This window comes from Adiantum capillus-veneris, chromosome 13 (genome assembly GCF_014529385.1).
Source record: "Adiantum capillus-veneris isolate H3 chromosome 13, ASM1452938v2, whole genome shotgun sequence".
NCBI classification, from domain to species: Eukaryota; Viridiplantae; Streptophyta; class Polypodiopsida; order Polypodiales; family Pteridaceae; genus Adiantum; species Adiantum capillus-veneris.
In genome coordinates this window covers 109,165,659-109,193,408 of record NC_140943.1, presented here as the reverse complement: position 1 = coordinate 109,193,408, position 27,750 = coordinate 109,165,659, and the positions used below count along the sequence as shown (strand labels likewise).

General features: G+C 47.5%; 1 protein-coding gene and 1 pseudogene across 2 annotated transcripts in view; one reads left to right on the top strand and one right to left on the bottom strand.

The window, feature by feature from the left end:
• RECQL2 (RECQ helicase L2) overlaps positions 1–27,750 on the top strand; it is a 204,541-nt gene that overhangs the window by 44,172 nt on the left and 132,619 nt on the right. For both annotated transcript variants that reach the window (XM_086527176.1, XM_086527175.1), the window contains exons 2-4: positions 2,032–2,270; positions 2,357–2,503; positions 2,598–2,813. In XM_086527176.1, coding sequence (XP_086383302.1) covers positions 2,032–2,270; positions 2,357–2,503; positions 2,598–2,813 — 602 coding nt within the window. The remainder of the gene's footprint in view (positions 1–2,031; positions 2,271–2,356; positions 2,504–2,597; positions 2,814–27,750) is intronic.
• Positions 9,972–11,321, bottom strand: LOC147444627 (uncharacterized; annotated as a pseudogene).

Here is a 27,750-nt window from a genome sequence, read left to right as displayed (position 1 = left end):
CTGTCCGAAGAGTAGCACTGCCAATGCCGGCTGAAGGAGACCTGCCGGAAGAAAGGCAAGAAACGATGGAAGCGGGGGGGGGGCGGGGGGGGGGGGGGGGGGGGGGCGGGCAATGTGAGTTGGTTGGGAAACGGGCGGCGGACGTGGCAAGGCGGGGCAGCGAAAGGGCAGCGGACGGGAGGGGCTGCGGGCTGGGAAGCGGGCGCGGCAGCAGGCGGGGTGGGTGGACAGTGCACGGGGCGAGCAGGGGGGTTGGCTGCGCAGGGGGGCGGGCAGGGAAGGCTGCGCGAGGAGGCGAGGGCGGGGTTGCAACGCAGGGGCAGGGAGGGAAGGCAGCGATGGCGAGGAATGGGGAGGGGGAGAGTGCAGGCAGCAGTAGCGAGCAGCGTCTGCACTTATAATGGGCGGCCTATTACACCTTAGGACAGGTGCTTTCATCTGCTGCGCAGCTGGTGGTTGCTCCTTTCACTGAGAGCCAGTTTGTGGAGAGCAAAGTGCAACAGCCTATAGTCCAGCAGCAGACTCCCACCATTGATTTGATGGCTCCGGCTGACACTTTGGGTGCGGCAGTAGCGACGACTCTTTCTTCTGGGTGATAGGATCAAAATGTTCAGCTCAGCTTCTCCAGTGTATATATGTAGATCCTTCTTTTCAGCTAGTTTAGTGCACTAGTGGTTTCTTTTTGCAGTTCCAGTGTCTTCTTGTAGTTTCAGTGTTCCTCTCATCGAGACTGTGAGTGATCTTGTGGTGGGCAATCGATACTAGGGCTATAGTGTCATTGGCATCGGACAGGCAATTTAGTTACAGTTGAGCTGGAGTTCACATTGGACGGACTCTCGCCTGACTAGTGACACGTGGTAGGGATACGGGTGGTGGTCTAGCGAGACTCGACACCGTGGCCAGATCACCACTACCACAGTTTGGAGATAGACTTAGCTGGATTGGATATTTTGTTAGCCGTAGGTGGCTCTTTATGATTGGATATATTTGTAGCTGGTTCTAGCCATTGGATCATCATCTTCTTTCTATGGTCTAGCGTCTTGAGTCTTGAGTTGGAGTCCAGCACCACACAATTGCACTCTCCCTGCACATTGGGGCCTCGACACCCCAATTGTGTTGTGAGTCCTTGGCTTGAGCTGAGTGTGCTGCCAGCCCGAATCTGTATGGTTCTATGAGCTTGTCGAGTTCCATCGAGTTCTAAGTGTATTGTTGTCCTTTAAGTTGTTGGTTCCATTACTGTGTGATGTTTTCTTCCTGTTGGAGTGAGGTTTCACGCATACTGCACTGAGGAGCACCGACTGTAGAGAGCACGACATACTTTCCTTGCTATAGACCTCCGAAACTCCCAATTCACTACCTCTTCGATTCTGGGTACACAACAAGACTAGGCATCTCGGGGCCTCAAAGAGAACGAGGGTCCACCACTGCATCAAGCACACGAACTCTCAAGAGAATCTCGTAGGGCACCAAGTTAGATAATCCTGTCCACCAATGGCAATTAAGTAGGGCTCTCAACTGCTCTAGGTCATAGTAACACGCCTGGATGGCACATCAAGCATGTGACATTGAATGAACAGGGCTGGAAGCAATGGGGAAAAGAATAACAGCATGCAGGCAGGTTGGCCAGGTGATCGCAAGGCGGAAGGGGGATAGGAAGAGCAGGGGAGGGGTAAAGTGCAGCAGACTCAGCAGCGGGCTGCAAACAGGTTCATGTTCATTGCGGGGCTGAATGGTGCCCTTGCATTTCGCTTTCTCGAGATTTCTGGAATATGAGATTCCAAGAGAAAAAGAAAATTAAGTGTCAGATAGAAGATGATAAGGTACTGTTAGGAGGATTATAGCCAACCAAAAAGTTTCAAAGTAAACCATCTCTGAGCACTTTAGAAACATGTAATGCACTTAGCGGGGATGGGTTTACTTTGTCGTCATTTCTTGATATTGGTGTAAGGAGACTTCTTACATGGTCATGAAAAATCTGACTTTACAGAGGAAGCTAATATTTTGATTTGCTGTGTTCCTCCCCAATTTCAGAGCAGTTAGACTATCTGCTTGAGCGCCAGGAAACGCTTTTGGAGCAACAAACAGAACTGCAATGCTTGTTAGATTCCATGTGTGATGCTAGTAAGGAAGGGAACAATTCTGTTAGGCAAAAGGATGCAGCTGAGAGCTCTGAGAAGAATTGGACTGGTCCTTTTCGATGGAATAAGGAAGCGGATTCTACTTTGCTGAATGTTTTTGGCATCTCTTCTTATCGTACCAATCAACGAGAAGTAAGTTCACTGGGCTGGAGCCTGGCATGAAATGTTTGCTATCACATCATTTGAGGAACTCTTATATATAACCTTGTTCTATGCAGATAGTTAATGCAGTTTTAAGTGGCAAGGATGTTGTTGTCATAATGGCAGCAGGAGGTGGGAAGAGTCTATGTTATCAGCTCCCTGCTCTCCTCTCCAATGGAACGACACTTATTGTTAGCCCATTGCTCTCTCTTATACAAGATCAGGTTTGGCTTATTGTATATATCTATTCTCCTCTTCATGTTCGATTGATACAATTTCTCTGATTTTATATGACTAAGTCTTTTGTTTGCTATCAAGGTAATGGGCCTTACTGCCTTAGGTATACCAGCAGCTATGTTGACCTCAGTAACATCAAAGGAGCAGGAGAAAACAGTGTACAAGTCTCTCGAGAAAGGAGAAAGCGAACTGAAATTGCTTTATGTCACTCCTGAGAAGATTGCAAAAAGCAAGAGATTTATGTCAAAGCTTGAAAAGTGTAATCATGCTGGCCGTCTTTCTATCATTGCAATTGATGTGAGTTGGTTACTTGATGTAGTGATTTGCTGCAGGACACCATCATGTAAATTTTAAGCGCTGCTTTAAGCTTGGTTTTGAGGTAGACAATCGAGGTTTGTTTGCATGAATTTCTCACTCACACATTCAAACTTTTACAAGCTTGTAAAGTATTTTTACTATGAAAAGGTGAGGAGGCAGCTACTTTTCCAGAATGCTTTTACTTGCTGCATTTGAAGGCAAATTTGGGAAGGGGAAATTTTTCAAAACTCTTAGGAGGCACCAAAGCCAGTGTTTCCCATAAATCATCATATGTGGGTAGTTAGAAGGACAGGCCTCCTGGATCAGCCTCAAATCTGCTTGTATATGTAGCAGAAAACTTGCATTCAAGTCAGGATCTGCAATGTTTGGTTGTATAAACCTGCCCAGTCATGTTCATATCAGCAGTGCTGCATCTCAACCACAATGGCAATGTCTAGGTCAACATACTTCTTTTTGAAAGAAATAAAAATACTGGCTTTACAGTTTTGCACCTATACATACATTCAATGAATATTTTTGCTGACATTAAGTTATTGTCTTCTCTCTTTATTTGCCGCTCTTTCTAGATTTGTGCTTAAGCTTGACAGCTTTTTGAATTTGAATACAATGCTACCCTGCCCTCCCTCCCTCCTGTCTTTTCCCTGCCCCAAGGCGAGACTGATAGTAGCTGCAGAGGGTTAAGACCTAGGGGAGTGATTTTGACCGCCTGGAAGTGTCAATCTGATCCTCCTCTCATATATTTTTACTTTCACAAAGAACCAATCATGTGCATATGACAGCCTCTCATTGGGCCAAGTAGGGAGTGTAATTGTGGAAATAGTTAAGATCACTCATCTTATCTAATGGGACCTGCAAGATTGTGGTTCTGCTTTGAACAAGAAACTCACAGACACAAACATTGGATATATCGCTAGGAGTACCAGGCTATGGCATCACTTTCATTGTTTGGCACAGTGGAGGACGTCATCCTACTGGGTAGAGGCACCTTTATTGCTCTTTGCTCATCACAGAAGCTTGCCACTAGAGCCATCAGCCGCACTCCTCTCAATTTCAGGGACAGATTGATTTTTCTGCATCCGTGGTATGAGGATTTTACTTTAGCTTCTTTTGAGGATAGATGCGAGTTCCCGAAATATCCCGAAAAAATTACTTTTCCAAAGCTACGTGCACAGTTTTGGTTGCCAGACATGTTGAGGCAGAGGGTTTTTATTTTTGGCATACCATTCGTGTGGTCAATATAGACCCAAACATCTGTGCCATCTATAAAGGTGGCTACCATCCCGATCACAAAGTTTTCAGATACCATCACTTTGAGTTGAAAGGGGTGTTACGGGCAGACTAAACCAGCACCTTAGATGTCATGAAATGGGGCATCTGGTGAAGGATTTCTCTAAAGGGCGACAACAGGGACACTCTGGTTGCAGGAGAGGACGGCCCTCACAGCTACAGTAGAGCCAATAGTACTGCACAGCAGCAAGAAGACAACATGATAGAGATCAGAGGGGTCAGAGTCAACAAAAACAGAGTGCTCAGCAGCAACAATGTGTTGATCAGACACAACAGAGACAGGCAAGCAGACAAGGACAACACAACCTATCCTTGTTTACAGATGGGTAGTGAGACAAAGGTTGGAGGAGGCAGAGCAACCCCCAGACAAACCTCTTGAGGAGAGGCTATGAGATTAGGATCAAGAAGAGGTCTCAGAGCAGCTCGACAGAGTGAGAGAGAGCATGAGGATTAGGAGTCGGAGGCAGTGAGGATCAGCCTGAGGTGCCCCAGGATAGGCCAGTTCAATATGTTTTGGATTTCTTGGAGATCCAGCTGCAGGTGCCTCTAACAATAAGCACTATTGGGGTGAGCAAGAGATTGAGTCTCCTCAGTTTGTAGAGGAGTGTGACTTGCATCACTAATAGATGTCCCAGTATCTGAGATTTTTTCTGCTCAATTCTTTGCGGTTTGTCCATGAAGATTTCCAAATGTATCTTTGAGGAGTGGGCCACTTTGTGTTGACATGTTTTTCCTGTAATTGTCAAGAGAACGCCAAATTTTCCTTGGTCCAAAGGGCGCCCATGATCAAATTGAGGGTGCAGGTTTTACAAGAGGGTTTTTTTGGGCGAGGGAGGCTGTTTATGATACCATATAGGAGCAGATGATGGTTGAGGCCAACCACTTCATGGATAGTTTGCAGAGTTGTTTGAGAGTCAGTTTAGTGAGGTGAGGCTATGGGGACGTTGGTTTGGTCAGAGAGATGTGCATCTTGGTACCCTCTCTTTGCTTTTGTGGTGCATGACGAGTCGGTCCCTCCCACAATATGGCTGTGTCGTAGATCTGCATCCTTTTCTGGGGTACAACATTAGAAAATGTTAAAGAGTGGCTGTGGACGATTTTGGAGGCTTAGCAAGGGGCTTCACAGTTTCTTGGCTTTTGTGAGCCATTTCAGGAGGTTTTTATAGCGGATGCTTTATATCAGTTAGATACTTAGCACTGGACATTGTGGCGCTACATCGCCCAAGGCGGACAGAGCTTTTGGGCAGATTTGTGTAGGTTTATCACAGCTAGATAGCTTCATTTATTCTAATCACTACGTGATTAGAATATGTTATCCTTTGATGTGTCTTGTGGTTTATTTTTGGATTTTTCCTCATGATCTCATTGTATATTTTTCAAGGCGTTTCCCATATCTCTTGTATATGGAACTATGGTTGATTTTAACGTAATGCAAAGGGTCAAAAGCCCCACTTTCTGCGTGCGTGCGCACACCCACTTTTTTTTTGTAAATCTGATTTGATTAATTTACAAGTGGGAAACCTCAAACCGAGGAAAACCCACCAAAAGGATCAGATACAAGGGGAAGAACACAACTCTGTTTTGCGACGTAAAATCGTCAAAAACAAACATAGAAGAGTTGCAAGATTTCCAGGGATATGTCCCCAGTGTCAAAGGCAAAATGTAACGATTGCCTCAACGAAATTTTGAAGGATGGAAAAGGGTCCGCCTCACGATGGTGAAACATAGGAGATTGCAATGGTGCCACAGAGACCATAGCGACCAAAATCTGACCCATGTGAAGAAGAAGCAGGATGCTTCGCATCCCAGAGCGGGTCTTGTTGGACTCAGCACTCAGAGAGAGGGTAGAGGATCTCTGGACAGAGGGCATGGCCAGCCAGGCTCTACCTGCAGACAGAGTGGCCTTAGGCCTAGCTTAGCTTAGCCACTTTTTTCTCCAGGAGTCTCTGGCTCGACGGGCTGCAGCGAGAGAGGAGGAGCAGCATCTCAGACGAGGCATTGCTTCACTACTGAGGATGCAGGAGCAGCATCCAGACAGTCCATGGTTGGAGGAGCAGTTACAACAGGCTCGACAGGAGCTTGCTTGCACAAAGGAGAGGCGTCATGAGTTTGCCTTTCACCGGCAGGCATCTCAGTGGACTAAGGTGGGTGGCAGAGTGACAGGTGTTTTTTTTGAGACAGTGGGACCTCGGCACTCGCATGCCAAGGTCAATCAGTTGAGGAGACCCGATGGGTCCGTTGTTTGTGAGCTCGAGGATATACTTGCAGTTGCTACTGACTTTTATCGTGAGTTACTGTCGGCTGAGCCCCAGTCAGAGCGGCAGGATGCATGCAGGGAGCAGGTTTGGGCACAGATGCCTTGTCTTGTGACTGAGGAGATGCGCCAGAGGCTAGAGATGCCTCTTCAACTTGAGGAGCTGCACACGGCTCTTAGGGCCCTCCCTCGTGGTAGCTGTCCAGGTGAGGATGGGCTGACTCCTAGCTTCTTCTTGGAGTATTGGGACCTGCTTGGCCTAGATCTTTGTAGTGCCTTCCAGTACATTCTGCACACAGGAGTGATGCCGGATAGCACAAGTGAGGGCCTGATTTACCTCATTCCAAAGGAGGGTGGCTCCTTGGATGAGATTCGACAGTGGTGCCCCATCACGATCCTCAACTCAACCTACAAAATTCTTGCCGAGGCTCTGAGTTTGAGGATTCAGCCACTATTTGAGAGCCTTATACATGGGACTTAGACAGGTTTTGTCAAGGAACGCAGTATCCTTGACAACATCTTCACTTTCTGGGAGGCTTCTGCCCTGGCACGGCTCCGTGGGGAGGACATTGTGATTCTTCTTCTCGATTTTGAGAAGGCATATGATAGAGTTGATTGGGACTTTCTAGAGGGCACTCTACGTAGGATGGGCTTCTCAGATGCTTGGATCAGAGGGGTGTCAGCTTTGTACAGACAGGCTCACATCAGGTGCTTTTGGCAGGAGGTAGAGGTGAGCGCTTCATGCTCACACGATCGGTCAGACAGGGTTGTCCTCTTGCCTCCTTTCTCTTTCTGTTCTATGCGGAGGCGATGAGCAGATTTTTGGTGTCACAACAGGTTGGTCTGAGGGGCTTAGCACTCCCTATTCGGGGAGATGAGCTTCTGGACGCTGAGTTTGCCGACGACTCAGCCTTGTACTTAGAGGGCCAGGAGGCCAATCTACGTAGATGTGAGCAGGCTTTGGAGACCTTCTGTTGTGCATCGGGCGCACTGATCAACTGGAGAAAGACAGTGGCTTTCTCGGTTGGCAGTGCTCCTGTGCAAGATTGGATGCCAGGAGAGGGTTTCAGGTGGATTCCCTCGGGGACTGCAGTTCGGTACTTGGGTTGTCAGGTTGGTTTGGACTTGTCCCCCGAGCAACAGATTGATCCTCTTCTCCTGTCCATCTGGAGAAAGCTGTTACATTGGAGCTCAGCACGAATTTCGCTGGCTGGTAGAGTAGTAGTTGCCAACCAGGTGTTGTTGGCGACTATGTGGTACATCACTTCTTGCTGGATCTTCTCGAGTTCTTGTATTAGCGAGGTAGAGAGGCTGATCAGGAACTTCCTTTGGTCAGGTCGTGACACTCAGATTGCCCGAGCCAAGGTGGCTTGGTCGGCCATCACACTTCCTTGTTCTCAGGGAGGGGTTGGGATCATTGATCCAGCACAGCATAGCAGAGCCCTTCTTGGGAAGTTCGTCATCAGAGGACTTCTTCCAGGCGAGGAGCCCTGGAAGGAGTTCTTGCTACAGAGGCTTCGTGCCAGGGTGCCTCAGTCAGGAGGCCTTTGGCAACCTTCGACCAGATGGATCTTTACAGAGTTGCGCCGAGTTGGTTTGAGCAGGAGACTGGAGGACCGCTTCGCTGTGAGTTTGCTTCGATCTTGGGAGCTCTTACGGCGTGGCCTAGAGCAGAGACAGCCGACGTGCACGGAGGAGCGCCTATGGCGGTAGCCCCTCGTCTGGAACCCCATGGTTAGCACTCAGAGAGGCCACTTGGTTGGGAATTGGCCTCATGTTTCTTGGGGTCCCATGGCAACAGGTCTAGCGCGCTCTCTAGGTGACTGGCTAGAGTTCACAGGTTTGTCAGAGGAGGTGCAGGGTTTCCAGCTACTATAGGGCATGAGAGGGGTGCAGAGCATGTGTTAGGACATCTCAGAGTCAGTTCCAGCTGAGTGGCTCACGCCTCTCGAGCCAGTAGCACCCCGGTGGATGCGAGCCTTCACACGACTGGAGGTTCTCATTTCAGTCAGGGCATGCTCAGAGTGTCCCAGCCCTGTTCTTCGAGCTTCAGGGTGGGGGATGACTATAGCGAGTTGCAATAGAGGCCCCGCAGGTAGCAGAGTGCTGTTTCCAGAGGATCCGAGTTGTGGGCATCTGTGGGAGGACTTGCGTCATAGACCCTGACCCAGCAGCTCTTGAGACTGGACACTGGAGGCTATGGGCTTGGGAGTGTTGTCCATTGGCACGAGTACAGTGGGATCCTGGTGAGTGGCTATGGAGGGACCCCTTCTCTTCTGCAGACCGGCCAGGAGTCCCCTTCTTTCAGTACACTGTTCGGCTTGGACGTCATATACTTGCAGCACAGAGAGAGGCCTGCCCCGCTGCAGCACGTCATTGGCAGGAGGAGGCCTTTACAGTCGATTTCTTTGCAGCCTTTTGGCAGAGGCTGTGGGACTCCAGATAGCCGAGGCGCGTCACTCTGTTTCAGTGGCTAGTTGCACACAGAGCCACAGCAGTAGGGAGTTGGCTTGTGCATAGTGGTCTCTTGGCCGCATGTGCAACCTGTGACCAGTTTGTGGAGAGTCAGCGTCATTGTCTTTCGGACTGTCCCTCGGCCCAGCAGGTGTGGCTACGAGTTCTTCGGCTGATGCCTACTCTCTCCACGGCTCGACAGTACACTCGGGGGGCAGCGGCCTGGTCCACACTCACGGGCCCGGCACTTCAGTTTGAGATATCTTCCACCAGCAGGATGATAGTGATGCAGGGGGGGTGACCTACATTTCAGCCTGCTACAGAGCTTACTCCACAGGAGTGGTGCAGTGAGAGAGAGGAGTGTTGGGAGCTTATCAGTGGCCTGACACTCTGGTTCATCTGGCGGGCCCGCTGTTTCCGCATCTTTGAGGCTCGCCCTGTGCCACCAACTGAGACTGTTCGTGACTTTTGGCTAGAGCTGATCCATACTCTCAGAGGATAGCTTGAGGGACTAGAGGGTAGCTCCGACCGCATGCCGGAGCGCCGCGAGGCTTTCCTTCGACTCTGGCGCCCTGGGCCTTTCTACACCATAGTCGAGGGGGTGCTCAGATGGCACTAGTGTCCACCTGTGTGGCTCTTTCCTCCTCCCATCTCTTGATTTAGCCTCATTGTGTATATGCTGTTTTTTCATTGGGAGAGTCTCCCCATCATGCTTGTTGTAGCCCTCTCTTGCAGAGGTGGATGTAGCCCTATGGGCAGTTTTCATTAACTAATAGAAGGATCTTTTTCTCGAAAAAAAAAAAGAAACGTTGGAGGGAAGTCGGAAGAATGCCAAAAAGCCAGAAACGTTTGTGGAAAACCGCCGAGGGAAATCGAAGATTCATACAAGGAGAAACGCATTGAAGGAATGTCCTGGTGCAGCGACAATCCCAAAGCAGATGTCTGACATTCTCATCAACAGCGAGGCAGCTGACACAACGAGAGGAGCTAATGCGACTTACGTTTGCGCGCTTTTTTTTTATATTTTAAAAATCTCTTGGATTAATTTACATGTGGGAAGCCTCAACGTGAGGAAAACCCACCATAAAGATCTATACAACCGAACATGAGGAAGTCACTCCATATAGGAGCAAACCTTCAAACTAGAAACAGTCATAGAAAAGTGTCAAAGTCGTGATGTTTATGTCTTTTAGTCTACAGCAGTCAAACAAGGATTGCTGTAGAGAGCCTCTAAAGTGAGCGTAGAGCTGAAACTGTCGAGATTCAAAAAGAGTAACATTTCTTTTGGACCAGATCGAGGAGAAGGCCCAAAATCTGACCCAATGCATGAAAATCGCATGCGGACGCAATTGCAGTGTGAGTTTTCCGAAAACCCAGAAAAGTTTCCCAAATGCAGCAGAAGGAAACCTCGAACGCAATTGCCTTGAGAGCACAAGCAAGAAATCCCGAGAGTCGGGGCAAAACCAAAGAAGATGAGGAACTGATTCCATTTGATTCGAGCATCTTCGGCAAGATAAAGAGGCAATGCGACGAGAAGCCAAAATCTTACCCACCGGTAATATGCCAAGCATGCATCTCCATAGAAACACTCTTTGTTTTAATGGCAACTTGCTTTTCCAATTGATGGAAAGAACCATTTTTCACCACCGCATTGACTTATGCATGTGCCAAAGCAAATTGCCATGAGACTGTATCCATGGAGGAGGCACAATAGCTCTGTAAATTTGCCTTGAAGTCCAATTCTGCATAGAAACAGGTTTGGAACCTGGGGAATTACCAATGATTTCCCAATCTTTAAGCCTATCCTCCTCATTGAGTATTGGTATAGGTATAAGAGGAGCAAGCAAAGCACATATGTCCCTCCAAATTGGCCGATGGTGCATGCCCAAATTAAGTGTCTGACAAGCACAGGGAAAAGATAACACTCAACCATTTTCATCCACAACATCCTCAATACGTCTGATATCCATTTTCATCAAGTTGTAAGCCTTGACCAATTGAGTAACTGCCAAGGGAAAAGGAACAACGTCACCATGAAATGCGTTTCGGCAGGTAAGGATAGGTGAAACGTTTCGGGCCTTGAAACGTTTCGCTCACCAAGTGAAACACAAGCCGTTTCATTAACAACAAGTTACCATAGTTTTAGTTTCAAAGTCGCTAAATGCACGTTTCGGTCTCATGTTTCGCTGTGATTTCATTTTGGACTGAAACGTTTCGTGGTGAAACACCGCGTTTCAGGGTGAAACGTTTCGGCCTTGAAACGTTTCGCGGTCACGCTGAAAAGGAAATACTGCAGACCAGTGAAGGCTTTCTTTCCGCAATGAGTTACCATTCAAAGAGGATCTCCCGGACCACTTAATCTGAGAAAGTACATGTTTCCAATCCAATATCAATCTTGTAGAGTGAGGGTAGCCAGGTATGGTACCTTCAAAGCGACCCAATACAACTTCCCATTGATCAGTGATCCAATTACCATATGCCTTTGTGTTCATAGAACTGCACATAGTAGCTAGCATGCGTGACCAAGGTTGTACTTGCGCGAAAAAATCAGCCAGCAGTGTGGCTTTGCGTGCCAAGAGATGGAAATGTATGTTCAATATATTAAGCCCACCATGCGATCTTGGTGTACAAGTAGACTGCATTCTCAACAAGCGTAAAGCTTTGCGTTTGGGATGTGTCTTCCATAACAATTCCATTGCCTTCGACATAAAGGCTGAAATGTCTTTATGCGTCCAAGACAGCAACGGCAAATAGAATTGAACATGTGCCATCACAATGGATTGTACTATTCGCAGTCGTACATAAAGAGGCCAAGTGGACAGTTTCCAATATCTCCGTTTCTGTGCGAGCTTAGCAGTCACCCATTCCATTTGTTGTGTCGCTGTAATGAACCAACCAATCGGATAACCAAGGTGACGTATCACATCATGTGGTGACAGCAGTTGTCCAGGCCATAAAATAGAGTGCCAGTCGCAAGAATTAAGAGGCAGCAAAATGGACTTTTTGAAGCTGATATGCAAACCAGCTGCCAGCCCAAAATCTGACAAAATCTTCATCAAAGCTTGAAGATCCGCACGATCATTTTTAGGCATAAAAAAAGAGTCGTCCGCATATGCCTGAGGAAGAAAAGGACTACCTGGAATTTGTACTCCATGTAACAAACCAGCGTCAACCATCTTGTCCACATATAAAAGCAATGGGTGAGTGGAAATTGCATAAAGCAAAGCACTCAACGGACAACCCTGTCTAACAGAACGACCCAGTTCCCAAGGGTCAGAGAGCCCGTCCGCAATGATAGCATGAGTCGGAGCCTCAGAATATAGCCAGTAAATGACATTAATCCGTTTAGGACCAAAACCCAATCTAGACGTAATCTGAGAAATAAAATCCCAGCGAACCGAATCAAAGGCTTTGGCTATGTCTACCTGCAATACAAGTACATCCTGAGAGGAATATTTTGCATATTCAATGGCTATCATAGCATTCGCAATATTATCAACAATATGATGTCTCGGAATGAGCCCATATTGATGAGGATGAAGGCCACGATGAAGAATCTCCCTTACTCTGTGCACCATCATCTTGGCAACAAGTTTGTATACGACTGGCATAAGAGTGATTGGTCTCCAATCATCAAAGATTTCAGCCAAATGCTTTTTCGGGAGCAATTTCAACAAACCTTGTTTCCATGAAGATGGAAGCTGCTGTTCCAGCCATGCACTGTTTATCATGAGCAATAAAGCATCTTTCAGTTCATCCCAAAAAGCATGAAAAAATTCAGCAGTAAGACCATCCCATCCTGGAGCTTTCCCCTTCCCTAGTGCTTTCAAAGCATGATACAGCTCTTCATCTGAGAAGGGTTGTTCCAATGCATTCACTTCATCAGAATCCATAATCGGGGAAACAACCTCTAGAAATTGCAGTCTAGCACAAGATTCTGAAGCAGATAGATGACAAGATGACAGAATGACAAAATAAAATACTATGGAATCCTAAACTGCCAGGTGTGAACTAAGCAACTAGCTGGGATAGCTAGATCACAAGAGATCCAACATCGGTTGCTGGCGGATCTCATCAATTCTCCTCCATGGTTAGTAGTCTGACCGGGCGTCGTGCATGTTGGGCCAAAGTGATCCGAATCCTCTGATGCAGTCTTCGTCGATGCTGTGTAGTCCTCCGCAGTCGTGGGCGTCTAGATCTCCCTAGCTCAGTCGCTCGGTCGATTAGTGTGCTTCTGGTGTGAGGCGACGAGCTCTGCTGTGGTAGTAACTCCTCCGGGTGTCCAGTGGCAGCTCTAAAGAAGTCTGTGATTTGTCTCTGAGATTGGCTAGCCTCTCCTCTCCTCAAGCTCTCTCTGTGTCTGCGGAGCTCGCGCAAAAACAAACCCAAGCATCTCTGATCCTCTACCGCATGACTCTGGAGAATGGTCCAAAGCCCTCTTTGAACAAGCAATGGAAGAGGCCTCGTATCTCGTAGTAGACGGGGCAGTGGCATGTGTAGTGCAACTCTGTCTCAGGCTCGATGTCACACAGGGGGTCATGTCCTGGCCTCTGCTGGTACTTCGCTGTATCTCCCAATCTCGATCTGCAGATGGTGTGAAGATGTGTGTATCTGGCCAATAGCACATCGTATCCCATGAGACAAGTGGGTGTCCATGTATCTGGGCCTCGTCACAAAACCATCCACCGTAGGCTGGAGGAGATGCTCTCTGTAGAAAGCCATCTTTGTGCCAGCTCCTGTGCTGGCTGTATCCATGTCCTCCTGGTGTCTAGCTGAGTCAAGTCCTGGCGGATGAGCCTGGTGATCGCGGACTGTGTAAGAGTCAGAGAGGGTGTATCCAGTGAGTACTGGAAGGGAGGCAATCTGTCTATGCTGAACCCATGCGCGGGAAACCATGATGTCTCTCCCCATACCAGCATGCTGTATCTCCCTGCATGGCTAACCGTCGAGAGGACTCAAGTGCAAGGCGGACATATCTGTCTCTGGGAAGTTCGCACATGCGGTTTATGAAGGAGACAGATCTAGTGAGCGTCTCAACCACTAGTGGGGGGGCAGCTAGCTCTGCTCGGACAATAGCACGTGGTACTGGAAGCCTTGGCTCTAATGAGCCGCGAGATCATAGAGACCAGGGGCTTCTCCATGTCCCCCTATCCATCATTGCGGCCTGTCCTCCCGTGGTGATCCAATGAAGGTCCCCAAATCTCAGCTCCATAAAGCAATGCAGAAGCCACCAAAGTGTCAAAGAGCCAAAGCTTCGTCTGAGGCTCCTGAAACTGAACCTGTGAACACATCCTTTCCAATCTACCCAATGCTGCATGGGCTCTGGTCAATCTAGTCTCTGCTGTCCTCCTCAATGAAAATGCTGGCCCACTAAAAACCACTCCGAGGTAAGTGGAGTCAGCTGTGGTAGTAGCTCCTCCAGATGTCCAGTGTCTGCTCTAAAGAAGCCTATGATCCGTCTCTGAGACTGGCTAGCCTCTCCTCTCACCAGGCTCTCTCTGTGTATGTGCAGCTTGAGCAAAAACAATCCGAGGCATCTCTGGTCCTCGTACTCCATGACACTAGAGAGTGGTCCAAAGCCCTCTATGAACAAGCAGTGGAAGCGGCCTCATATCTCATAGTAGACTGGGTAGTGGCATGGGTAGTGCAACTCTTCTCATGCTCCATGTGGCATAGGGGGCATGTACTTGCCTCTACGGGTACTCCGTTGTATCTCCCAATCTCGACCCGAAGCTGGTGTGAAGATGTGCGTATATGGCCAATAGCACATCGTATCCCATGAGACCAGTGGGTGTCCATGTATCTGGGTCTCTTCACAAAGCCGTCCTCCGTAAGCTGGAGAAGATGCTCTCTATAGAAAGCCATCTTCGTGTCCAGCTCCTGTGCCGGCTGTATCCATGTCCTCTTGGTGTCTAGCCGAGTAAGGTCCTGGCGGATGAGCCTGGTGATCTCGGACTGTGTAATAGTTAGAGAGGGTGTATCGGAAGGGGGGCAATCTGTCCATGCTGAACCCATGTGCCTGAAACCATGATGTCATCTCTCCATTACAGCATGCTGTATCTCCCTGCACGGCTAACTGTCGGGAGGACTCAAGTGCGAGGCGGGCATATCTGTCTCTAGGAAGGTCCCACATGCGGTGTATAATGGAGACCGATCTAGTGAGTGCCTCAACCACTAGTGGGGGGCAGCTAGCTCTGCTCGGATAATGTCACGTGGTATTGAACCCTTTGCTCTAATAAGCCGCGAGATCATAGAGACCAGAGGCTAGCCTTTGCTCTAGTAAGTCGCGAGATCATAGAGACCAGAGGCTTCTCCATGTCCCCCATCCATCAGTGCGACCCGACCTCCCATGATGATCCAATGAAGGTCCCCATTATCTCAGCTCCATAGAGCAATGCGGAAGCTACCAAATGTGTTAAAGAGCGAGAGCTTTGTTCAAGGCTCCTGAAACTGAACCTGCGAGCACATCCTCTCGAATCTACCCAATGCTGCATAGGCTCTAGTCAGTCTAGTCTTTGCTGCTCTCATCAATGAAAATGCTGGTCCACTAAAGATCACCCCAAGGTAAGTGTAAGCATCTGTAGCACACCTCTCCAATCTACCCAATGCTGCATAGGCTCTGGTCAGTCTAGTCTCTGCTGCTCTCCTCAATGAAAATGCTGGTCCACTAAAGATCACCCCAAGGTAAGTGTAAGCATCTCCTCAATGAAAATGCTGGTCCACTAAAGATCACCCCAAGGTAAGTGTAAGCATCTTTCTCCTGGCTGTATGTGAATGCGGGTGCTGACCTCCTGATCCACTGTGGGGTGGTATTAAACACCATAACCTTGGTTTTACCAAGGTTGACAGACAAACCACTTTCATGGGCAAACCTATGCAAAGCATCCAAGTGACGTTGCATCCCCTCTGGAGAGTTGGAGATCAACATAATATCATCAGCATATAACAATAGTGGAATCCATGTCCCTGCTAGTTGTGCACCTCTGTCACCATCTCTCTCAATATAGTCAGAAACCTAATCCACATACATACCAAATAGAGTAGGAGAGAGCGGGCAGCCTTGCTCCGATAGTGGTGTGAACTAATGTAGATAGCCCCTCTGAAGTGCGTACACGTGCCACTACTGACCTGTATAATGCCATGATCCCCTAAATTATCTCTGTGGGTACTCCCATCTCCTGTAGTCTGCGCATCAATCTAGCTCTGGGTAGTGTGTCAAATGCTTTGCGGAAGTCCACAAAGCTACAATAGATCCGTCTCCCATGTGATCTGCCCTCCTCAATAATGGCTCTTGAGTGTCAAGATGTGGTCAAGAGTAGAAAAACCTCCCCTGAACCCTGCCTGCCCGACTGCCCGTATACCCTCACTCTCTGCCCATCTACTCAGCTGCTGCTCAACAATGGATGCGTACAACCGTGCCAATGTGTGACTAATCATGATAGTGCGATAATTCCCAAGCTCCATATGATCTCCTGACTTGAAGATAGGTATAAGCTCCAAGTCTTAGGCAAGCCCTCACACATGGAACGGTTGAACGTAACTGCTAGAAGCTCTGCGAGCAGATCCCAGGCATGTATAAAATGCTCAGCCACTAAGCCATCATGATCAGATGCTCTCCCAGTCCTCATCCTATCAATGGCCTTCTTCACCATCAGCACATGTGTGTGGGCATGGATCGGGGGGGTCGGGAAGGGGCAGCTGTCCAAGAACTGTGTACAAAGATGATGCGTATTGGCCCCATGCCTCCATAGAGGTAATAGTGGGCGGTGGGGAGTGCTCATGAAAGAGTCGCCATCCCTCATGTGAGTCCTGACTCAAGAATAGCTGGTATAGATCCTGCTCTAGTCGAGCCAAAAATGCCCGCTTCTTCTGCCGCACTAGGCGTTGGAAGTCAATCCATGACTGTCTGTGAGTGATGTCCCCCAAAAGCACCTCCCTTTGAAGTCTGGTTCTTGTCTCGCAGCATTCCTCATTATACCAGCTGCCTTTGCCAGCGCTGCCAGATGCTGTTTGTCGCACCGCCAGCAATTGAGCACCAGATCTGTTTGGCCCCAGTCCTGACTCAAGAATAGCTGGTATAGATCCTGCTCTAGTCGAGCCAGAAATGCCCGCTTCTTTTGCCGCACTAGGCGTTGGAAGTCAATCCGTGACTGTCTGTGAGTGATGTCCCCCGAAAGCACCTCCCTCTAAAGTCTGTCTCTTATCTCGCAGCATTCCTCATTATACCAGCTGCCTTTGCCAGCACTGCCAGATACTGTTTGTCGCACCGCCAGCAATTGAGCACCAGATCTAGTTGCACACCACCCTTCCCCCCCCTCCCCTTCTTGCTGTTCCGTGTGTCTGTGATGCCTACACTGGGTTAATTTCCTTTTGTTTTTGCAGGTCTTTTTTTGGTTCTTTGTTTGTTGTGTGTATGCATGTTGGTCTATATATGGGTTTTTCTTTGCATGTTTACATGTGGTTGCTTGTTCTGCCTATGTCTGCGTGCGTTTGTGTGCATGTGTGCAAGAGGGGTGTGTGTGTGTGTGTGAATGCTTGCATGGTTGCTTGCCTATGTGTTTTGTTGATTATTTCCTTGCTTGGTGGATACACGTGTCGGCTGGGGTTTGGTAAAGGTTATGGGATGTGTGAGGAAGGGCGATTTTAGCCTTGTCTTCACCTGTTTTGTTTGCAAGTGGAAGAGGGCCAGAGCCCTGTTGATCAATGCTAGCAATGGCTAGAGGCTATCTCTCTCCTGGTTTTTTGGTGCAGAGTCTATTTTCCGGTGGCAATGTATCTTCTGCTAGGATGTACGCGGAGTTGGATAATGAAATTTTCTTTTGTAAAGTTTTCGGCCTCCTCAAAATGTCTGGGTGGCTTGTTTCTGCTTCAGTTCTTTGTTACTTTCTTTCCGTACTCCCATGATCTTAGCTTTTGTAGTACCACCCAGGTTTTAACTCTACATCACTGGTAGTTTTTCCTCTTAGGTTTGTGTTTGTTGAATATCTTATGGGTTTTATCACTATCAGATCCGTTATATTTTGTGTGACTATAATTTGATTACCTAGTACAAAAGGGTACCAAGCCCCCCTTCTTTTGAGAGAGAGAGAGAGAGAGAGAGAGAGAGAGAGAGAGAGAGAGAGAGAGAGAGAGAGAGAGATGAAATGAAATGTTATATTAACGTCTTCAAAAGGCCAAAATGGCCTATGAGACCAAAAAAGTTACAATTGGTGAATCTGATACCATGTCTGAGTACGGAAATTACAAAGGTATAAAGAACTAACACTAAGACGCTAAGGAGAAAGGAAATGGGGGGGGGGGGGGGGGGGTTTGTGGGTTGAGATGAAAATTCTCATTGGTCGCTGTTGGATCTCATCGACCTCCTCCATGGTGAGTACTCTGGTAGGGTGTCTTGCATGTCGAGCTAGAGTGATTTGTATCTTTTGTTGCAGCCTTCGTCTGTAGTGGGAGACCCCCCGAGGTCGTGGACGTCTGGATCTACCAAGTTCTGTGGCTCGATCAAGTAGTGTACCCCTAGTATGAGTAGGCTCTGAGATTTGTTGTAATGACTGCTCCGTTGGCTCTCCTATGGCTGGTGTAAAGGAATCTGTGATTCGTCTCTGAGACTGTCTTTCCTCTGATGTTCTTAGCAAGCTCTCCCTAAGTTTGCGCAGCTCTAGCAAGAACAATCCGAGACACCTCTGATCCTTGTATCTCATGACTCTAGAAAAAGGTCCAAACCCTTCTCTGAACAGGCAGTGGAAGCGGCCGCGTATCTCATAGTATGCCGGGCAGTGACATGTGTAGTGCAGCTCTGTCTTTGGCTCTAAGTTGCATAGGTGACATATCCTAGCTCCTGCCGGCACCCTCGAAATCGGCCAGTCTCGATTTGGAGCTGATGTGAGGATGTGCGTATGTGTCCAATAGCGCATCTTATCCCATGAGATAAGTGTGTGTCCATGTATGCAGGCCTAGTCACAAAGCCGTCCTCCATGAGTTGGAGAAGATGCTCTCTGTAGAAGGCCATCTTCGTGCCCAACTCCTGTGTCGGCTGTATCCATGTGCTCCTGGTATTTAGCTGAATCAAATCCTTACCTATGAGTCTAGTGATCTCTGTCCGTGTGAGAGACAGGGAGGGTGCATCCAGAGAGTATTGAAGCGGAGGTAATCTATCCATCTTGAGACCATGCGATTGAAACCATTCCGTCATTTGTCCATACCAACATGCTGTATCGCCTTGTAGAGCTAGTTGTCGAGATGACTCCAAGGCAAGTTGAGCGTATCTGTCCCTGGGGAGATCCCATAGACCGTGCATAAAAGAAACTGATCTCGTCAACGCCTCCACCACGAGGGGGGCGGCAGCTAGCTCGGCTCGGATAATCTCATGTGGTACTGAGGCCTCAGCCCGAATCATCCGAGCGATCATAGAGACCAGAGGCCTCTCCATACATCTCCATCCATCTGTGTGGCGAGATCTCCCATGGCGGTCTACTAAGGGTCCCCATACCTGAACTCCATAGAGCATAGCTGGAGTCACTAGAGTGTCAAAAAGCCAAAGCTTTGTTCGCGGTTCCTGAAACTGAACTTGCGAACACATCCTCTCCAATCCTCCCAAAGCTGCATATGCTCTCGTCAGTCTAGTCACTGATGCTCTCCTTAGTGAAAACACCGGTCCGCCGAAGACTACCCCAAGAAAAGTATATGCATCTGTGTACTCCACAGTCTCCTGGCCATACATAAATGTGGGTGCCGACCTCCTGACCCACTGTGGTGTGGTGTTGAACACCATAACCTTGGTTTTCCCCAGATTGACAGGCAATCCACTGTCACGAGCAAATGTATGCAGAGCATCCAAGTGACTCTGCATCCCCTCTGGTGAGTTAGAGATCAGCACAATATCATCAGCATATAGTAACAGCGGAATCCATGTCCCTGCTAGTTAGGCCCCCCTGTCCCCTTGACGCTCTACATAGTCCGAAAACTCATCCACATACATCCCAAAAAGAGTCGGGGATAGGGGGCTTCCCTGCTTTACTCCAATATTGGAGAGGACCATGTCCAACATTCCCTCAATGGTGCGTACCTGCCCCATCACTGTTCTGTATAGAGCCAGAATCCCCCAAATCAGCTCTGTGGGCACACCCATGTCCTGTATTCTACGTATGAGTCTGGCTCTCGGCACTGTGTCGAAAGCTTTGCGGAAATCCACAAAGCAACAATAGATCTTCGTGCCATGGTGTCTACCCTCCTCAATAATAGCTCTGAGTGTCAGAATCTGGTCAAGAGTGGAGAAACCTCTCCTGAAACCTGCTTGCCCAGGTGCTCTTATGCCCTCTCGCTCTGCCCATCTACTCAGCTCTTGTTCAAGAATCGATGCATATAGCCTAGCTAATGTGTGCCCAACCATGATGGTGCGATAATTCTCGGGAATCATGGGATCTCCTGACTTAAAAATAGGCACAATCGTGGACATACTCCAAGTCTCAGGGAAGCCTTCATACATGGCTCGATTAAACATCATAGCCAGGAGCTCTGCGAGCATATCCCTGGCATGGATGAATGCTCTGCTACCAGACCATCATGATCATGTGTTCTCCTTGTCTTCATCCTGTCAATAGCTTTCCTTACCCTCTCGGCAGTAAAGAAAGAACATGTCTCCGAGCATGTCTCTAGTGGGTCCGGTAGAGGTGGTTGTCTTGGTGCTGTGTAGAGAGATGTGGCATATTCCCCCCATGTCTCGGTGGAGGTGACCGCTGGTGGTTGTGAATGTTCGTGGAATAGCCTCCATGCTTCGCTCGAGTCCTGACTTATAAATAACTGATACAGATCTTGCTCTAGCTGGGATAAATAAGCCCTTTTCTTTCGTCGCACTAGGCGGCGAAAGATAATCCGTGACTGTCTATGTGTGGTAATACCCATGAGCACTTCCCTCTGTAACTTGATCCTCATCTCTCTACACTCCTCATCATTCCAACTGTTCTAGGGCATTTTTCCAGATCGTCTCCGTGTAGGCTCGTTGTGGGGGTATGCTTCGGATGCTGCATCATGGAGCGTCTCTGTCAGATCTGAGCGAGTTCGTGGCCGTCTTGGCTCCTGGGTGCATAGCTTCCTGTATATCTCATCCATATACACAGAGTTCGTCTCCCTCATGAAGGTATACCGGATGTGTGTAGGGACTTCTCCTAATGGAGCTGTGCTGAACTGAAACGTCAGGGTGAAGGACAAGTTAGCATGATCAATTGCTACTCCAACTGGCCTAGTGCCCACCACGAAATCTTGAAAGAATGGAATGAGACCTGGCTGGGCCATAACATAATCCATTGTGCTGGCACCATGTCGGTGTGGAAAGCAAGTAAAACCTCCAGCTGTCGAAAATCTTTGTAGGCCATTCTAAATGGCCAATCTATGTGCGGTTCCCATATCTATCAAGTATCGGCCATATTCCGTGTATTCCTCATCTTGTGATAATCTGGATAGACCCATCTCTGTATCGTCCAGCTCCCTAAGCATTTCCTCGGAAGTATCATAAAATTTTGTCTGGTGGTGGGCAGTCCTAGCATTGAAATCCCCTAGTATGATAATGTCACCATCCTTAGAAAACTCCCATATGTCATTATCCAAAATAGCAAAGGGAGATTGTCCCCTAGGCGATGCATATACTGACATACTAGGAGGAAAGTAACAGATAGCAATGTAGAGGTATCTGCCCGTCTCTGTCCCTAGCCTCACCCACATGTACCTAGCATGCTCATCCCTGCGCGCTATATATATCAATGGCTGCAACTCCTCCCTAAATAAAACTGCCACTCCCCCTGAGCCTTGTCCTCGATGCTCGGATCTGGTCTCTTGTCTGTAGGCTGTCTCCCATCTATATCCGCTCACCTGTGGCATGGATTGCCCAGGGGCTTGATGCGTCTCCGAGTAGAAGATGATGTCTCTCCCTGTGAAGCTATCCTCAAAGGCCCCTACATCAAGACGAAGTGAACCGTTACAATTCCAGGTTGCCATCTTTAGTGTGGTCCCATGGGTCTCGCACCGTCATGCGGGACGTCGCTCCAATATCACCACCTTTCCATCTCTATAAAAAGCAATCTTTCCCTTTTCCCTTGCTGCTCTAATTTCCGGCATTACTTCTTGCATATGAGCAATCTGCGAGAGGGTGAGGTCATCTCCAAGAAAGATGCCAGTCTTCTTTAGAGTCGGTCTCTTCTTCAAGAAATCCTTCTTCGCTTCCATGGATGGGAAGCGGAGAATGGGTGCCCTTTCCTTCGAGGTTTCTCCGTTGCTTCCGCTTTTGTTTGTGCCCACTCTCCAGGCCCTCGTATGCGTCTGTTCGTTGACCCCCATCAGAGTCATGAGTTCTTTCACCTCTTCCTCCACATTATCTTGGTCTCTGAGGCCACATATCCTTACGTGTAAGGCCCGCACACGTCTCCTTTGCTCTTCTTCTAGATTCAAGTTGATGATGGTTGGTGTGGGGGTGGGGGTTATTTCCTTGCCTTTCCCTTTCTTGACGATCTTGATCCATTTTTCGGCCTTTTCTGCTTTTTGTTGGGTCTTTGTGATGACATCTACCCACGAGGTCGTCATTTCTTTTTGTTGCTCCCCACCTTCTTTGATGGCCCGCACTTGTTCTTTAATCGTGTTAAGCTCTTCAATTACTGAGGGTTGAAGCTCTCCCTCTTCGAGGACATTTTGCGATCGCACCTGTGCAAGCTCTTTCTCGAGTAGTGCGATTTCCTTATCTTGAGCCTTCACGCGATCCTCGAGTGTATTTATGGCGTTTTCCTGTGTTGCTTCGTGCGCGTCGAGTATGTTGATAGTACCTAGGAGGTGGCGGTTGATCATGCTAATGGACTCGCTCAGTTCTTCTTTGCATTTTTGGATGGCATCCTCCACCGGGTCATCCTTGCCACTCCGCTTCCTCATGGTCGGAAGGCCGCCCCGGGAGAGGTACAAAGTCTCCCTGCGGCGTTTTCTCTCTCTCTCTCTCTCTCTCTCTCTCTCTCTCTCTCTCTCTCTCTCTCTCTCTCTCTCTCTCTACGCGGCTAAGTCTCTCTTTCTCTCTCTACGCGGCTAAGTTTTTTTTTCTCTCTCTCTCTACGTGCCAAATCTCTCTTTCTCTCTCTACGCTTCTCACCTCTCCCTCTCTCTCTACTCTTGAGAAATCCTCTCTTTCTCTCTCTACGCTTGAAAAAATCCTCTCTTTCTCTCTCTACGCTTTTCTGTTTCTCTCTCGCTACGGAAGTTTCCCCCCTTCTTTCTCTCTCTACGCTAGGTTGGGGAGTTGCGGGGAGAGCGCGATGGAGCAGGGGCTGTTGGGTTACAGGCCTAATGCCGCCCTCTTTGTACATTTAACAACGTATAAAGTCATATTTTCAGCTTTGGCCATGTTCACATTTGAACATGGCCTAAGGTCATTTTTAAGACCTTTTAACAAAGTTAATAAAGGGAATAAGTGAGGCCTCAAAAAGTCACTAGCGAATTCCCCCAATATCGTACGAGCCTCTCTCTCTCTAGAGCTCTGCACTTTCGATTTCCATCGCCACCTCTCTCTCCCTCTTTCGCCTATGCTCAGTGTGCACAAACCTGCACTCTTTCACGTTCTCTTCCACCTGGTGAAGCCTACCTGCTTCAACAACTGGTATCAAAGCTAGATTAGGGTTTCAAAAGCTTTGCGCAGGTGGCTGGATAGCAGGCAAAAGGGTCAAATTTCCGCTTTCATCGCGAAGCCCCTTGCTTCCGATGTCACCTAGGGTGATTAGGGTTCCCAAAACAGCCTAAAACAGGCTGAAATTAGGTCAAAACAGGTAAAAACCAGAAGATTATAGGTCAAAACAGCAAAACGCAGGTGTTCTAAATCGATTCCCGTGAATGCCCCTTGTTTTCTTTTCCCACTTTCTGTTGCATTTTTATCCATGCAAATGGCCTCTACTTCCTCATCGTCTGATGCCAAGAGCTTGATGGAAATCAAGCGATTTGACGGTACAGGTTTCGACCTATGGCAGGACAAGATGCAGGGGATTTTGTTCCTCAAGGATTGTGAGGACGCCCTTTTGGTTGTAAAGCCTGCGGATATGGCGGATGAGGATTGGGCCAAGCTCAACAAGAGGGCAAAGGCCTATATCAAAATGGCTGTGACCGATGACATTCTGGTGGACATAAAGGGCTTGGACAGTGCACATGCAATTTGGCATAAGTTGAAGGTCACTTATGAGAATGCCACCCCTGTGAATCCGGTGCATTTGATGCGCAAACTGGTGAACATGATGCTTGACGAAGCCAAGTCACTTTCTGAGCACTTAAGTGCTTTCACCAGTGTTATGAGTCAGCTACAGGATATTGGGCTTCAACCTTTTGATGACAAGTTGAAAGCCATATTTTTGTTGATGACTTTGCCAGACTCTTGGGAAACGCTTGTGGTTTCGTTGAGTAATAGCCCCAACCTCACATATGATGGAGTGCGAGGCTCCATCTTAAATGAGAAAATTAGACGCAAGTCTAGTGGTGGGGAAGGTGGCAGTTCTGCTTACAATGCGAGAGGCAGAAGTTAGAAGCAAAATACAGGTACTAAGACTCAAAACAGGAGCAAAAGCAAGTCTAGGGATAAGGATGTGACTTGTTACCAGTGTGGCAGAAACGGCCATAAGAAGCCAGATTGCAGGTATTTCAAGAAAGAGCAAGAAAGAAAGAAGGAATCACAGGAGAAGAAGACAGAGGATAAGAAAGGGGAAAAATCAGGAGGTACCTCCTCCAAGGATTCGGAGACTGTCAATGTATCCTCTAGTGTGGTTATCACAGAGTTATCCGACAGTGAGGAGATCTTGGTTGCAGCTTCATGCCCCTCAGATTTTGTTGTAGCAAATGCAGAAGACATGCTTATTTCACGTAGAGATGTCATTGATGCATTGCTAAGTGCAAATGATGGCCTTACACAATCTTGGATAGTAGACTCGGGTGCCTCATTTCATGTGACTCCATCTGTGGAGTGTTTTGCTTCTTATCATGCAGGCAAGTATGGCAAGGTTTACCTTGGGGATAACCATGCTTGTGACATTGAAGGAATGGGCACTGTGCGCTTGGCATTAAACAATGGCCAAGAGTTTATGCTTAAAGATGTAAGGTATGTACCAGACATCAAGAAGAGTCTATTGTCTGTTGGCCAGATGGATGCACAGGGTTATACAACCATTTTTGCTGGGGGTTCATGGAAGCTGCTTAAGGGATCAATGCATTAAACAATGGCCAAGAGTTTATGCTTAAAGATGTAAGGTATGTACCAGGCCTCAAAAAGAGTCTATTGTCTGTTGGCCAGATGGATGCACAAGGTTATACAACCATTTTTGCTGGGGGTTCATGGAAGTTGCTTAAGGGATCAATGCTCATTGTCAAGGGATGCAAGAGTGGTACATTGTACTATTTACATGGCAAAGCTTTGCCTGGCAAGTTTCTTGCAGTGGTCGAAGTTGCTTCTCATTTGGAGTTGTGGCACAAAAGACTTGGCCATATGAGCCAGAAGGGACTTGATGTGCTCTCCTCTTTGAAGAGGGTTGATGTAAAGGGCACCAAGTTAGATTTTTGTAATGACTGTTTGTATGGTAAACAAAAGAATTCTTCTTATTATTCTGGTGTCTCGCGCAAAGCTAATTCTCTTGATTTAATTCACTCCGATGTATGTCCAATGCCTGTTAAGTCTTTTGGTGGTGCATTATACTTTGTTACATTCATTGATGATTGCACTAAGAAAGGCTAGGCATATTTGTTAAAGAATAAGAGTGAGACATTTAATGCATTTAAGAGGTTTCATGCTTTTGAGAGCACGCAAAAGGGTAGTAAGCTTAAATGTCTGAGATCTGACAATGGGGGGGAGTACATGTCTGCTGAATTTCAGCGTTATTGCGAAGAATATGGGATTAAAAGGGAGTTGACAGCCCCTTATAATCCATCTTCTAATGGTGTGGCTGAGAGGTATAACCGTACTTTATGTGAGAGAGTGCGTTGCATGTTGTCCACGGCTAATCTCCCTCATGGGTTTTGGAGAGAGGCTTTGAAAACTGCAGTTCATGTATGCAATCGCTCTCCTAACAGTACGCTGAAAAATAACATTCCAGAGGAGGTTTGGTCTGGCAAACCTGCCTCTTATGATCATTTGAGAGTGTTTGGCTGCGAGGCTTTTGTCCATGTTCGTAATGACTTGAGGACAAAGCTAGATGCCAAGTCTATCCAAGGACTCTTCCTAGGTTATGGGGAAGAGGGTGAAATGGGCTACAGGATATGGTTGCCTCAGTTTAAGAGGGTAGTACGCAACTGAGATGTAGTGTTCAATGAGGCTAAATTGCTGAAAAATGCTACATCTTATGAAATTGACAAGAAATCGGTCAAATTTCAGCCTCTCTTGCCACCTATTGATGTTGAAAAAGAGCCTCAGGATGCATTACCGCAAGTTGAAATTGATAATCAGCCGGTTAACCTTGAGCCAGAAGAGGTAGGACATGATTTAGATGCTCCAAATGAGGATGGACAGCCACTTGTCATGGATGAAAATGATTTTCAGGAGCATGAGCATGCTGAAAATGAGTTGCCTCTTGATGTAGAACCTGTGTCTGAGAATGTAGATCATTGGGTACGCAGGTCTACTCGTGTCAGAAGGTTGATACAGCGCTTTGACCCCTCTTTGCATCAGGTTATGTTGACAGATGAGGGTGAGCCTCTTACATATAAAGAGGCAAAATCATGTGAGTTAAGCAGTAATTGGGAGCTTGCGATGCAAGAGGAAATCAAATCTTTGCATGCAAACAATACTTGGGATCTTGTGCCATTGCCTAAAGGAAGAAAGGCTCTTCCTAACAAATGGGTTTACAAGGTCAAATGTGTTGATGGAAAGCCCAAGTATAAAGCAAGGTTAGTTGCCAAAGGGTATGCACAGAAAGAGGGGATTGACTTTCAAGAGATCTTTTCTCCTGTTGTAAAGCTTACAACATTGCGTGTCCTTTTTGCTCTCGCTGCAGTGCTTGACTTGGAATTGAATCAAATGGATGTAAAAATAGCTTTTCTTCATGGTGACATTGATTAAGATATCTACATGAAGCAACCTGAGGGTTTTGTAGTTCCTGATAGAAAGGAACTTGTATGTAAACTAAGAAGGGCACTGTATGGTTTGAGGCAGTCATCACGTCAGTGGTACAAAAAGTTTGATACTTTTATGCTGTCTCAAGGCTTTAAACGCAGCCATCCAGACCATTGTTTGTATACAAAGAAGGATAATGATGGAAGTCCTATAATCCTTGTGCTATATGTAGATGATGTGTTGATTGCTGGGAAGCATAAGTCTACCATTGATGCTCTTAAACGTCAGCTGAATTCAGCTTTTGCAATGAAGGATTTAGGTGATGCTAAGCACATCTTGGGCATGAGAATCAAGAGAGATAGAAAGCTGAAATTGCTCTTCTTATCTCAAGAAAAGTACATTGCTAAAGTACTTGACAGGTTTAACATGGCTGAAGCTAAGTCACTTGGAGTACCTTTACCTCCACACACAAAACTTAGCAAAGCCGATTGCCCAAAGGATGACGTGGCAGTGAATGCTATGAAGGGAATCCCTTATGCATCAGCTTGTGGTTCTCTTATGTATGCTATGGTTGCCACTCGTCCTGACATTGCCCATGCGGAGGGAGTTGTTAGTAGATACATGTCCAATCCTGGCAAAGCAGTCCTGACATTGCCCATGCGGAGGGAGTTGTTAGTAGATACATGTCCAATCCTGGCAAAGCACATTGGGAAGCTGTGAAATGCATTCTGAGATACTTGTCAGGTACACAATCTAGGTGTATATACTATGGCAAAAGTGACCTGAAGTTGCAGGGCTATTGTGATGCAAATATGGCAGGTGACTTGGATACCAGGAAGTCCACTAGTGGCTATGTGTTTGCTATTGCTGGTGGT